The sequence below is a fragment of the Hyla sarda genome, chromosome 10 (genome assembly GCF_029499605.1).
Source record: "Hyla sarda isolate aHylSar1 chromosome 10, aHylSar1.hap1, whole genome shotgun sequence".
NCBI lineage: Eukaryota > Metazoa > Chordata > Amphibia > Anura > Hylidae > Hyla > Hyla sarda.
Window position 1 is genome coordinate 73,181,616 of NC_079198.1, and position 15,005 is coordinate 73,196,620.

Sequence of the window (15,005 nt, forward strand, 5' to 3'; positions counted from 1 at the left end):
AATCCTTCCAGTACTTTTTAGGGGTTTTATACTAAAGAGAAATCCAAAAAAAGAAATGCATTTCCTCTGATATCATGACCACAGTGCTCTCTGTTGACCATTTTAGAAACTGTCCAGAGCAGTAGAAAATCCCCATAGCAAACATATGCTGCTCTGGACAGTTCCTAAAAATGGACAGCAGAGGTCAGCAGAGAGCATTGTGGTCATGACATCAGAGGAAATGCATTTCTTTTTTTGGGTTTTTCTTTAATATACACCCCTAAAAAGTACTGGAAGGATTAAGATTTTTTTAATAGAAGTGATTTGCAAATCTGTTTAACTTTCTGGCACCAGTTTTCCACAGGAGTACCCCTTTAAAGGAGATATTATTACATGCTGAAGAGAAGACCCTTCTTAGAGAATTTAGAAGACACCCTTAAAGAGATTGTTAAGGAAAACCCAATAGTTAACCCTATGCCTCCCATGCATTAAAACAACAAAAGCCAGCATACTTACATCCTCTGCTCCCCCAGTGCAACAGATGTGGTATCTTCCGGTCGCTGATCCTATATTGTTCTTCTCACTTCTTATGACGTCCCTTTACTTTCACTCTGCTCTGAGAGAATATAGGAGCTAAATCTGTGAGGTCTCCATATACCACTTGCTATTTTGGTATTCTGTCTTGGTTTATTGCTGTAATAAAGAATTTCTATGAAAGATTTTCTTTAAAAAAATTATTTTTGAAATTTATTTTTATTTTACAGATGCAAAAAGTCTGGCAGAGATGCTAATAAGGTAAGTAGTATACAGTCTTTATCTTCATACCTGTGTACACTATAAATGATTCATTTCTATATTATGATAATGTTATACATTAGTATAGCGACCGGACTTCGTATTACCGGGAATCATGATGCGGATCAGGACACAGGATTCACAGAGCGAAGGTAATGACCATCAGGTTTATTTAGCAATAATGCAACGCGTTTCGCTGCGCATGCGCAGCGAAACGCGTTGCATTATTGTTAAATAAACCTGATGGTCGTTACCTTCGCTCTGTGAATCCTGTGTCCTGATCAGCGCCATGAATCCTGGTAATACGAAGTCCGGTCGCTATACTATTCAGCACCAGTCCAGGAAGGCTGCAGACGGACCTCTATCTTACTACCCACTTTTACCATTGTTGTGTATGTTGGTGCACAACCCCTATCGGTAAGCGGTATTGAATCCCCAAATATATCATACCCTTGCTATTAACGTTACTCCACAGGGAGCGCCTTTGCTTTTCTTTTTTCAATGTTATACATTGGGAGGCTTAGGTTTGTTGTTTTCTTTTCTTTTTTACCAGCAAAAATAATCGGAGCTTTGACACACCGGTGAAAGGTCCACCTGCTGGACCGAGATTGCACATTGATATTCCCAGGGTACAACTTCTCATTGAAGATAAAGAGGGTGTCAAGCAGCTTGGTAAGAATATGCTCCTACATATGCAGAAATCCGCATGCTACCATCTCCCAAACCAAGGCTAGGCATATGCACCCACTCCTTTCCTCCTATACCATATCAGACAGAATGGGTACATCGCCCTCTTGCTAGTTCCCCTCACCTTAGTTCATTAGTATTATGGTGCTATTAGATGGAGAAACACCTTCCCAGGTTAACATTTTGAAATGGTTTTACTATTGAGTAGCAAACATAGGAAAATGCTGCTGTGCAAACAATGACACGGTATCAGCCCCCAAAATCTATATTTCACCAACCAGAAAATGTCTTATGTAATACTACCAATTCCAAACAATTCTATTGCATGCACTTATGATATCAGCTCCAGTTTGCACATGCTATGCTTTTCAAGTCAGTCACTAGTAAGTCCAGTATGCATATGATTCTGAGAATAGAATAGGAGCTATAATCTAGGACATAATAATGGCTAACAGGATCAGAACATTGATGTACCATGTTAAAACTATGGCGCAGGGGAAACATAGTGGGGAAGTACTTAGACTAGGCAGTCTAAGATTTGCCAGATTTTTAACAGTGGCTCTGGATGTTCCAAAATCAGGCCCATCTTACACTGTCTACTCTAAGTCTGCACTACCTTTTAGGGGGCTTAGTTAACAGTAAGACTTTTTTTGGCACATATTGTCCATTTGTGGCATTAGTTAAGCTCCTTCCCTTTTCTGATGCCATGCCCTATTTAAAAATGTTGTGACATTAATTTTTTGCATGAAAACTGTTGCAAATCACTCCAAAAAAGTGAAACACCTTTGAAAATCCCCCCTCTCCCCTCCTCAAAAGTATTTACAATGCTCAGTACTGCCCCATAATGTCCTCTATCCTGGTTCACACAATGATTAAAGTTAACAATTCTTTCAGCCATCACTGGGCGTAGCTTATTGCATACAGATGTATACAGCTTCAGCTTCTGTATACAGTATACAGCTTCTGTTTATATATCTCTCTCTCTCTACTGATAGTTGATATTCTCTTTTACGCTGTATGTAGTAGAAAGGATATTACTCTTTTATCTCAATGGCTTTGTGGTTGCCTCTCCTGCTGCTGCAATGGTAATACAAAACCCACCCTAAATGCTCCACTGCATATATTGAAAACCCCAGTTAAAGCGGTATTCCAGGCCAAAACTTTTTTTATATATATCAACTGGCTCTGGAAAGTTAAACAGATTTGTAAATTACTTCTATTAAAAAATCTTAATCCTTCCAATAGTTATTAGCTTCTGAAGTTGAGTTGTTGTTTTCTGTCTAACTGCTCAATGGTGACTCACGTCCCGGGAGCTGTGCAGTTCCTATGGGGATATTTTCCCATCATGCACAGCTCCCGGGACGTGACATCATCATTGAGCAGTTAGACAGAAAACTTAGAAGTAATTTACAAATCTGTTTAACTTTCCGGAGCCAGTTGATATGTATATAAAAAAAGTTGCCTGGATAACCCCTTTAAGGCTATGTTCACTGTTTTTGAACCTCATTTTGAGTGACAAATGGCTTAAAAAGAACCAAAATAAAAAAATCACAGAAAGAACTGTGTGAACAGAAAAGCGGCAGAAACTAAGGCTCGAAAAATGATGCGTGAACATAGCTTAAGTGTACGACTGATGAGTTAGTATACTGTATAACTAGTAGTAGATATATTTACCTAGACATGACCATTTGAAAATGTCTTTCACATTATGCAGATTTTTTTCATTTATTCTGCATTCTATCTATTTATGCAGTCCCTAGTAGCATGGTGCCTTTTGCCCCCTGTTTTCAGAGTAGTTTTAGGGTAACTGTTTATGCCACTCCCTAGTGTTCAAAGTGCCCATTTTGCATGATGCCACATTATTATTGAGCTTAGTACAATACATTATAATAACATTTTTTTTGTATTTTATCTCTCGAGCAGGTGACGATAAAGCAACATTGCCCGTGACAGATCCTGAATTCAGCCCAACTGTGAATCCGCAAAGTTTCTGCACTGGAGTTTCCTTACATCACCCTGCACTGATACAAAATACTGGACCACTCATTGACATGTCCGACATTAGACCGGGAACAAGTATGTGGACAATGCATGTTAAAATCTTACCAGTAGCAGCAGGAAATGTGTCAAGAGCCCTATTACATGGGGTGATCATTGACCAAACAGGCAACAATGCCCTCGGCTGAGGAATGAGCAAATGGTTTGCTCAGCAGCTGACAGCATTTAGTAGAATATCCTATCTAGGTTGACTTTTTTAGGTCGTAACCTGCTCAATCTGCTTTAACTCTAGATCCAGTTTCTCGGAAAAGTGTAAAATCTGCTCACAGTACCAGGAACAGATATTCAAGTCAGTGGACACTCACCAAGTGCCAGAGTTCTACCCCAGCAAGAACTTTGACCTCTGACTGGAGGACTGTTGGTTCTCAACATGGCATTACTGTGACTGAGAGTGATAGTTACAGTGCCAGTCTTTCTCAGGACACAGGTATGTTCAGTTTTTTATGTACATGACAATTTTATATAACCATGGAGCAGAGAGTGGCCTCTAGTAAAAAATAGCGTAAGTCTGGAGAGGAAAAAATGGCAGAGCTCCTCATGGGATAAGTATCGTTTAATACACAGTGTGTTATCAAGCAAGTGGTGTGCAGTGGGTGTTAGTGAACCACTCACCTTGCTTAGTTGTGTATATATAGACACAATAAAGTATGCATACTGCCATGTTTACCTGACAAAGGAGCTCCAAAGCTCTGAAACGCGTTGTTCCTTTGGCAAATAAAAATTCTTTTGAAGAAACTCTGACCCATCCTTGGTGGATTCCGCCGAAAACCTGGTAAATTTTTACTCTAGTAAAAAATAGTCATGGACTCTTCACCAATTGCCATTATTAAAATACTTGTCTGATGGGCTCATGCATTTTGTTTGAGCAGCATTTATCTCTTGCATTTTTTTTGTTAACTATTTGTACCTACATGTCTGACATGGGCCTGCAGCCATTGCTCATTTGGTCAGTCCTCCTCATATTACAAACTAAAAATATCCAAAACATATCATTCTCTAATCTAATTTTATTTGAAACCTTTCTCTGGTAACTAATACAATTTTTAACAAATGTATGTTAATGTGTTTTACAGCTTTTAAGAATTAAAGGGGTATTCCAGCTTTATACATCTCATCATTTATGCGATCTCGGCGCAGCCCCCGGCATTCTGTGCTGGGCGCTGCCTCCGAGACAGGGACGTGATGTCACAGCCACGCCCCCTAGTGACATCACGCCATGCCATGTATAAGATGTATAAAGCCAGAATAACCCTTTAAGGTTCTTGAGTTTCTATGTTCAGTAGTGGTGATGTTACCTTGTGTGTTTCTTTTATGTGCAGATAAGGGTCGCAACAGCATGGTCTCCACAGAAAGTGCATCCTCCACGTATGAAGAACTAGCACGTGCCTATGAGCATGCCAAGCTAGAAGAGCAGTTACAGCATGCCAAGTTTGAGATAACAGAGTGCTTCATATCAGACAGTTCCTCAGATCAAATGACTACTGGAACCAATGACAATGGAGATAGCATGACCTCCATGAGCACTCCCTCTGAGCCAGGCATCTGCCGCTTTACTGCTTCCCCTCCCAAACCACAGGACAGTGATCCAACCAAGAATGTGGCTGTGCCCATCCCCCACAGAGCAAAAAGTAAGCTGCCTTCTACTAAAATTGTGTTTTGACAGAATATGCCTGCTATTTCTTAAAGGAGACCCAACACAAGAAAATACTATCCAATCTTACTGGCAACATATTATAGAGGGAGAAGCTAAGCAGATACATGTATAGTTTTGTAGGTAAAGTTAACATGTAACTTGTTAGTTGAAATCTCTGCCAATTCTAGGCTTAGGAGTCCAGTGGGTAGTGAGCTTTCCCTTTATGAATGTGCATCTAGCGATAGCTGTCAGTCACTAAGTAGAACTGCCCACTAGACTTTGAAGCCCACAATTGAATTTTTTCCTAAAAAAACTGTATGTTGTTTTGCTCAGCTCATGATCTCAATGTATTTTGATGGTGACAGGTTCTCTATGTGTTACCTGCCACTTTAGTGGCCTTATATTTAAAGCATTACTGTCATTAAAAAAAAAAAATAATAATTTGTTTTGATAGGTCAGGGTCTCAGTTCTGGATAGTGCTCATTGTAGGAGACAGGATCCATTTTAGTCTATGGAGCCCGTCATTGGCAAAGTGACAGATCCAGTGCTGAGCTGGGGAGTGAATTAGGCTGCCACGTGCAGTTTTTTTTTTTTCATGGCAGTAATGCTCTAACACAGTTATTACGTTACACTTAATTATGATGTAGAAGATGCCGATTCCTCAGTGTTATGTTAAAGGACTTGATCACTTAGCATTATTTTGCTCTATTTCAGGTGAATATTGCAACCTTCCCATGTACATGAAATCTGATCCCCACTTTCGTAAGCCAGACCCCCATGACTCTTGTCCAGTGGTGCCACCAAGGGAGGCATCTATGCGCAATTTATCTCGGGGTTATCACTCCCGCCATCTTACTTTGGAGCCAGGTACCAAGCCTCCACCTGGTCTATCACACCAAGCCCCATCAAGTGTGAATTTACCTCAGCGGACTCTACACATGTCTGGGGCATCTGCCTCTGCCCCGTCAGCCCCAGCAGCTACAGCACCCTCTGCCCCTGCTGATCCTGCTGCATCTGCTGGACCTTTAGAAAATCGCCTGCCTACCCAACACAGCAAAATGGGAGGTTCCCGGGACTCTTTGCTGGAAATGAGCAGCTCTGGAGCTGGTCGGGCACAAAAACAAGGAGCTGGAGCCTACTCCAAATCTTACACTTTGGTCTGACGCCTATCCATGCAAACACATCCCTCCCCACTTATTCACAGACTGCAAAGACCCTTCCCCATCCGCAGTGTCTTGGCTGTATTTCTATATTTTGAAAAACATTTAAAAAGAAAAAAAACACAAAGGACGAATGAAGAATTTAACAAAAACTTGGTGATAAAAGACACATTTTTGTATGAAAAATAGCTATTTTCTTCTTCGGGATAAAAAAAAAAAAATATGACAAGAAACCTGTATTTTATCTGTAGAAGGGTGAAAAGAGAGAGTGTGAGAATAGGATGAGTGCAAAGTCATCTGGGTGAGTGTGCTGTGTGTGGGAGGGTGTTGGAGAATAATGAAGAGCTACATGTTAATACAAATTTGAAGATACATACAAATTTACGTGACCTTTAAAGTGAACCTGTCACCCACTTCGAAAGCCATATCTGGTGTTTTCAGCCCAATAAAGAATTTCTATGAATTGCTTTGCACTGTTGACTCATGGTGGAGGGATAGGTGCACTTTAAGGAAGATAAAGCTGGTTAAAGCTCCATCGCTATTAGTGAAAGTGAGTTTGCAGTGTGTTTGGTGGTGAGTCTAGATGTATTGATTCTATTGCATTGAGCACATGTATACATATCACTTGAATATGGGACAAAACATTTAAAGGGGTATTCCGGAATTTTTGGTTCTCTGAATGTAAGACAGGGGCAGCAAAGTTAGCCTAGTAACTAATTTACTTCGCTTAGCTGTGTTTGATGGCTGGTATCGAATTTCCTTGTCTTTCTTTTTCCCGGAAGTTTATTTTTTCTAGCCTACAAAATTAGTGTTGTCTCGGACTTTGCCAGCTTGCTGTGTGGCCCTAAACAATACACCACAAGTCAGATGCTGAAAGGGGACTTGGCTTCTTCATCTGTTGTGTGTGAAGCCAGCCCCTTGATGACGTTACCGGCACACATGTGCAGGCATTTATCATCACAAAGATCCACAGCTTGTGTGTCAGGTTGTGCTGTGCTGCAATGGGTGGGGCAACCAATGCGTGGAAGGGTCATAAGTCACCTCCCACCATGAAACCTTAGTGACTAGTCTAAGGGAGGCCACAGAAACAGGAAGTAGCCAGTTTCCAAAAACCAGCCAGTTGTGTGATGGGGGACACAGGACACTGTTATTTACCACCAACACAAGCACAGATCCTTGGTAATCATGTCCATTACTGTATGACACTCCATTACTAAATTCACCTTATGTTGAAAAAACCCTTTAAGGTATTTCCAGATTTTACGGTATCAGTCAAGCTTTACCTAGACAGTCACATTTGACAGGCTAGGCTGGTTAGTAGGGATACAGTGTCTTACAGTTACAGGGGTTATCCATAATTAGAAAAACAGCTGATTTCTTCCAAAATAACACCATACCTGTCCTCAGGTTGTGTGTGGTATTGCAGTTCTTTTGAAGAGAATGCAGACAAGTTGTAATATCACACACAACCTGAGGACAGGTGTGGTGCTGTTTTCTGGAAGAAATTAGTTCTGTTTTTCAATCCGTAGAAAAGAGAAAAGAAAACCAGGGCAACTCACCAAATACGCAAACTTCAAGCTTCTTTATTGATCCATGAAGGGTATAAACAGTGCAAGACACGGGTGGACAAACAACAGGGGGACGTTCGTTCGGGGCTACGGTGCCGTTTCGCAAGATATGCTTCAACTGGCCCACATCGTCTTCCAGCCGGAAACACATTTAAATAACCCTCCCCTCCGTTGCCATACTTGAACGGATCGAACATGGTATTGCTGGGAAAAATAGAGAAGAAATACTGTTAAGAAATGAAACTAAATGGATTCTTCGGTTGGAAGCAATGGGGCCTTTAGGTCTTAATGAACGTACTGAGCTCAGTGCATTACTAACATAAATGAAAATCTTAGGAGTATCACACAGTTGTTTTTAACATTTTTAATTGCACTTTCCTTTTGTTTGGCTCATTTTTATGGCAACGGAGGGGAGGGTTATTTAAATGTGTTTCCGGCTGGAAGACGATGTGGGCCAGTTGAAGCATATCTTGCGAAACGGCACCGTAGCCCCGAACGAACGTCCCCCTGTTGTTTGTCCACCCGTGTCTTGCACTGTTTATACCCTTCATGGATCAATAAAGAAGCTTAAAGTTTGCGTATTTGGTGAGTTGCCCTGGTTTTCTTTTCTCTTTTCTACGGATTGTTTGCATTGGACTTTGCTATTACCAGTGAGCACCATCAGACGTGGTTGAGCCAGCAGAGGCATTGGATGTCAGGTGCTTACAATTAAGGAAGCAGTGCCGAGTTTGTTCTTTTCTACTATTTAAAATAGTTCTGTTTTTCTTTTCCTGGGTAACCTCTTTAATGTCTCGTTCACACTACAATTTTTTGACTTCAAGGCACGGATAAATCGTGAAACTGTCAAAAGGACATGCCGGCGTGTGGGACTGACGTGGGCCCCCATTCATTTTAGTGGCCCTAGTATAGTCAAAATGTGGCTTGCAGCACTTTTCAGTCCGTGACAATACTCAGATACCATGGGAAAATTATTTGAACGTAGTCATTAGCTGACAATACTCAGCCATTGAAATGAATGGGGCCCATGCCTGTCCAAGCAAGCCTGTCATTTTAACAGTTTCTTGATTTATCCATGCCTCAAAGGCACAAATTGTGGTATGACAGAGGCCTTAAAAGGGTTACTGAGGAATAGAAAAACTGAATATTCCTTCATGAACTAACATTCTGTCGAAATATCTAATTATTAGATGATAATAGTTTGTCATCATTCGGTTTAAAACAATTGTTCATTGTTAAATTTCACATGCAGAATGATCATTTTGGTTGAATTTTCTACTTTCGTCAACTTTAATCAAAGGTGTACGGGCGTCTTTAGTCTTTTCAATGTGGTTGTTAGGCAATACAACCATAGCAACCAATATGTCTGTCTCAGAATACACAACTCAATACACAAAACAATGGCAGTTTTAGCAGGCTTTTGACCTGTAAGGTTAAGTTTCCACTTTTTTTTTTCTGGCAGTTTATGGGTCAAAGCCAGAAGTGTATTCAAAAGGAATAGGACATATAAAGGAAGGACTTACACTTCTCCTCCCTTATGGATCCACTTCTGACTTTGGCTCAAAAACTGCAGTGGCAGTATTCCAAAAACTGCCAGAAAAATAAACCAAGTGGAAACTTAGCCTAAGGCCTCAAGCACATGGCAGTAAACTGTCCCCTTACATGTATATGAGCCTTACAGAACTTCTGCATACCAATAGCTATGTACATATGACTCCCAATGGAGCATAATTCAGCAACACATGGAGACCATATCGTCACTGTGTGTTGTCATATAGGCCCCGAGCACATACTTTATGACAATAAATATTAATGGAAAATCTTATGGGGAACATATCTTATATTCAGAATAATTTTATTAAAATGTCCCATTGCCATCAAGTCAGTGGGTCACCACTAAAATTACTATGCAGCTTGGTCAGAGTTATTCTATAAAGAGCTAAAATGTTAGCCCCTTGCATAATAATAATAGAAGCCTCTTGTTTCAAAGAAGAATTTTACCACTTTACCAAAGTGATTTGACAATTCATGGATTAAGGTTGCATTCACACCACGATTGCAGCCTACGGTTGCCAGATCCTACAGTTGTAGGTCCGGTCAAAAACCGGATACAGGGCAGAAATGAGCCGACCGGAGTCACTGACTCTGGTCGGCTCATTAAAGTGAATGGATTTCAGTGCCGGTCCGGCTGGGGTATGGAAGCGCACAGTTTTCCCCTTCCCAGACGGATTCGGCAACTGTAGGCTGCAATCGTGGTGTGAATGCAGCCTAAGAATGTAACTATTGTCTCAGACACATTTGAGAATATAATATTGTTGAAGTCATTGATTTAAAATCTTCACTAATGTACAGAGACATTTCAATATGGAAGTCAGGGCAATGGGTTGCATCAAATCCATAACATTCTCGAATGGAAAATTATAAGAAAACAGGATATGCTCATATGTGGTGGCAACATTATGGTTTTGATTATCTGAAAATATGTTTTGTCCTACAAAAGTGGGACTGTTGGGATCTGGGAATTGTCACACCTTGTTTATACCTAAAGGATATGGAAGCCACATTTTAGATCTTTATTTTTCAGGATGTAGGTACAGAATTGTACTATAACTATAAAAGGAGCACAAAACACAAATCACAAACATTACAAACATCATGGTCAGACCTCTTTGAGAAGACCAAAATGGGTAATATACATAGGATATAAGAGAATAAGAGACAAATCTTATCTACGCTAAGGGTGATCTTCTCATGAAGGAGGTCTTGTTGCGGAGAACTAAAAAAGAAAAAAAATGATATATATAGTGGTAGGTTTATTCCATGATGTGTCAAAGACAATGTTTCCTCAGTCTCACACTGGCTTTCTCAAGTGAATACAAGTGATATGTGCAGGGCATTTATAGACCGCCCCATTCAATTAAGTGACATCATGGATACATAATTAGCATATAACAACAAATCATATAATCTTACATGTGCATAATAGAAGCAATTGGTGCTCATATGGATATATAATCACTGCGCATAAAACATGGGTGTACAGGAAAGTGCCCCCTGTATACTGAATTACATATATATATACATATTGCATAAAAAGTTCACATAATGATATAAACAAGGCTGTGTCTGTGTCCCAGGTGCTTTTAATTACCTCCTCGGACCATGTCATGATGTCTCCCATTCAGGATGCCAGTATCGGCGTGGTAAGCCGGGAAACAGCGATGTTGCAGAGTACTTCCGAGTCAAAGGGTAGATTCATGTATGGCGCTGCAGCGCGTCCTTAGTAACACATGAGAGGCAATGAGTGGCCACTCACGCACACTCAGACTATGCTTTATGCTGAGCAGCACTCCTGGTAATAAGATGAATGGGTGCAGGCAGTCACAAGGCCGGGTCACAGGCACTCAAAGCTATATAATAGACAACACTGCAACACTCCAGGTTATGATGACAAAAAAGTGGCAAAGTTTATTCCATCCAACAAGATGCCAACAAGGGATGGAATAGACTTCACCACTTTTTTTGCATCATAACCTGGAGTTCTGCAGTGTTGTCTTTGATCTATATATATATATATATTTATACTGAGGTAGATTATATTCCATTGCACAACAAACATAGATAAGATGAAGTAATGAAGTATAGGTTCAGCATGTTTGTCCGGCATCGTACATCGCCATAATTGGCTCCAGCCCTTCTAATGTGAATATAGTCCATGAATTAAAATGCCTTAAGTGTAATTAATATTCAAGTAAGATAAATCAAAGGAGACCTTCCACCTTCTGATGATGCTGTTGGATCTGTGCCCTGGTAGCATTATGTTAAATCATATTAGATTGTATTCTATTTTCATAATAATTTATTATATCTTGGCTTGTATAGCTCTAAATGTCCTTTCTATCTATAGAAGTAGAGATCGAGAGCCTATGGAACTTAAAGGGGTATTCTGGCCTTAGACATCTTATCCCCTATCCAAAGGGACGTCTTGGGAGCAGGGCCCGCCACAGATTTCCGGGAGCAGCGCCTGGCACAGAATGCAGAGAGCTGCACTGAGATCACGGGGACCCACTGCCTAATAATTGAATAATACCACCTATATTCCAACAGAATAAACAACACAATACTCAGCCTAATATTACCCCATACAGTGACAATATAGTGATTACAGTGCACTTACATTTAGTGTCTCACAGCTAAAGTCTTCTTTAATAGGAGTTGTTCTCTTTCCTTTTCTTTTCCATCCAAAACACCATCAAGATATCTTCCAGCCATTTCTTGTTTGTTTAACAGCTTCTATATAGACATCTTAGGCTCCACACTTTTCCAAAGCCTTTGCCCCCACATACTGTCCCAAATAATGTCAACCTTGGTAGGTAGGGGCCCCCAGTAGCTAGATGGTTGCCCTTCAGTAAGAGAGCTTCCCGCAGTATATAAAGCTGTCACCAAGGAGTGAGAGTTGCCCCCTATTAAGTAGAGCTACACCCCCATTTCATCAGAGGTAGAGTGGCCTTCCAGTAAACAGCTGCCCAAGTAGGTACAGTGGCCCAGTAGGTACAGTGGCCTCCAGCATGTAGAAATGCCCTCTTAGGTACAGTGCCCCCCCCCCCCCCCCCAAGAAAAGCAGTGGGGACAAGCGGAGCCTCAGCAACAATGTAGGCTCAGTTGATGCCAAACCTCAACCCTCCCCTCAAGAATCCCGCAATATGCCATCTGAGGTGAGATGTCCATCTGGCCTCAGGTCAGATGCGGCTCCAAATGCAATAGGTGTGTCATCACCAGAAGCTAACTTGCTTTCTTTTAAAATAAAGCATTAGGGACATAGTATGCACATACAGTAGTATGTTACATATTTAAGACCAAAAGATTGGTTACAAATCACTGTCTCTTAAGCAATGACAGCCGGATTATAAAAAATTGGACTGCTGGGAGTTTAGAAGAAACCCTTTTATGAGGCTTATATGAGTAACACTAATATTTTTGCCATTCTTAAAATGAGGATTAACAAATTACTTATGAGTCATATCTTAGAAACACTAGCTTGGCCTCCTGTTCTGCCTTCAGAGAGAATTGCGCATATTATTTGTAGCAGTGTGTTGTGTTCATGTGCAGAGTGTTTGTGGATTTGGCTGCAGCTATGGTAATTGAATATAGGAATAGATGTTGTAGGGAGATCTCTGTATACTTTAATTTATCACAGTTTGCAAAAGATTTGCATAGTCCAAAAGTAGACAGAATGGAAAACATGCATACAGATCAGCCATAACACCAGCCAAGGGAATAATATGTATTATCTTGAGACAAGGGCCCCTGTCAAGGGGTAGGATACAGTATATTAGGCAAAAAGTGAACAGTTATTTCTTGAAGTTGTTCTGTTGCAAGCAAAAAAAAAAAATAGGGGAAAAATCTGAGTAATTTCCACAGGGGTCAAATTGTGATGGCTATATGACAGTTCATCTCTGGAATGGCAGATCTTGTGGGGTGTTTCCAGTATGTAGTGGTTAGTATCTACAGTGGATATAAAAATCCACCAGTCATCCCAGTCATCCCAGAGCAGTTATTGAGCATGCACTCCATTCAAAGTCTACAGCACTGATAGAAACATTGGATAGGTGATAAGTCTTCTAGTTAGAATTCCTCCATAAGACGAGAATACGCAGCTACCAGACTCCTCTACCCTCCCTGCTCATTCATCTTATTGTAGGTGGATTATGCAGGTATGGTCTAATACAGGGGTAGGCAACCTTTTGGTATTGCTGTGTCCAAATAATTTTTGAAACCGCTTAGTGTGCCAAAATTTGGGTGTGTTTTTTTTGCAGAATTTTCCTTTTATATTGTTCTTTCTCTAAGGACCTTACAGTGAGGACAATACAGAAGGAGGTGATTACCTACAACAGTCATTAAAGTTTTTGTTCAGCACAGATACCTATTTTAATTCAGACCAGCATAATACAGACCCCAGAATCAGACCCCATCATAATACAGACCCTAGAATCAGACCCCTCCATAACACAGACCCCAGAATCAGACCCCACTATACTATAGACCACAGAATCAGACCCCACCATAATACAGACCCCAGAATCAGACCCCTCCATAATACAGACCCTAGAATCAGACCCCACCATAATACAGACCCCAGAATAAAACTCCTCCATAATACAGACCCTAGAATCAGACCTCACCATAATACAGACCCTAGAATCAGACCCCTCCATAACACAGACCCCAGAATCAGACCCCACCATACTATAGACCACAGAATCAGACCCCATCATAATACAGACCCTAGAATCAGACCCCTCCATAATACAGACCTCAGAATAACCACCCACCATAATACAGACCCCAGAATCACCACCCACCATAAGACAGACCCCAGAATCAGACCCACCATAACATAGACCCCAGAATCACCACCCACCATAATACAGACCCCAGAATCACCACCCACCATAATACAGACCCCAGAATCACCACCCACCATAATACAGACCCCAGAATCAGACTCCTCCACAATACAGACCCCAGAATCAGACCTCTCTGTAATCCAGATCCCAGAATCAGACCCCACCATAATACAGACCCCCAAATAACCACCCACCATAACACAGACCCCAGAATCAGACCCCACTATAATACAGACCCCAGAATCAGACCCCACCATAATACAGACCCCCCCAAAATCAGACCCCACCATAATACAGACCCCAGAATCAGACCCCAACATAATACAGACCCCAGAATCAGACCCCTCCATAATACAGACCCCAGAATCAGACCCCTCCATAATACAGATCCCAGAATCACCACCCACCATAATACAGACCCGAGAATAAGTACCCACCATAGCACAGATCCCAGAATCAGACCCCACCATAATAAAGACCCCAGAATCACCACCCACCATAATACAGACCCCAGAATCACCACCCACCATAATACAGACCCCAGAATCACCACCCACCATAATACAGACCCCAGAATCACCACCCACCATAATACAGACCCCAGAATCACCACCCACCATAATACAGACCCCAGAATCACCACCCACTATAATACAGACCCCAAAATCAGACCCCTCCATAAAACAGACCCCAGAATCAGACCCCACCATAATACAGACCC

The 15,005-nt window shown here is 41.2% G+C and overlaps 1 protein-coding gene across 5 annotated transcripts in view; it reads left to right on the top strand.

Moving 5' to 3' along the window:
* DSCAML1 (DS cell adhesion molecule like 1) overlaps window positions 1–6,775 on the top strand; it is a 293,681-nt gene extending 286,906 nt beyond the window's left edge. For 3 of the 5 annotated variants that reach the window (XM_056542777.1, XM_056542780.1, XM_056542779.1), the window contains exons 28-33: window positions 744–774; window positions 1,328–1,446; window positions 3,382–3,537; window positions 3,752–3,946; window positions 4,839–5,147; window positions 5,867–6,775. In XM_056542777.1, coding sequence (XP_056398752.1) covers window positions 744–774; window positions 1,328–1,446; window positions 3,382–3,537; window positions 3,752–3,946; window positions 4,839–5,147; window positions 5,867–6,315 — 1,259 coding nt within the window. In that variant the 3' untranslated portion in view covers window positions 6,316–6,775. The remainder of the gene's footprint in view (window positions 1–743; window positions 775–1,327; window positions 1,447–3,381; window positions 3,538–3,751; window positions 3,947–4,838; window positions 5,148–5,866) is intronic. The other 2 variants (XM_056542778.1, XM_056542781.1) reach the window with 1 other exon arrangement.
* Window positions 6,776–15,005: the final 8,230 nt, after the last annotated feature.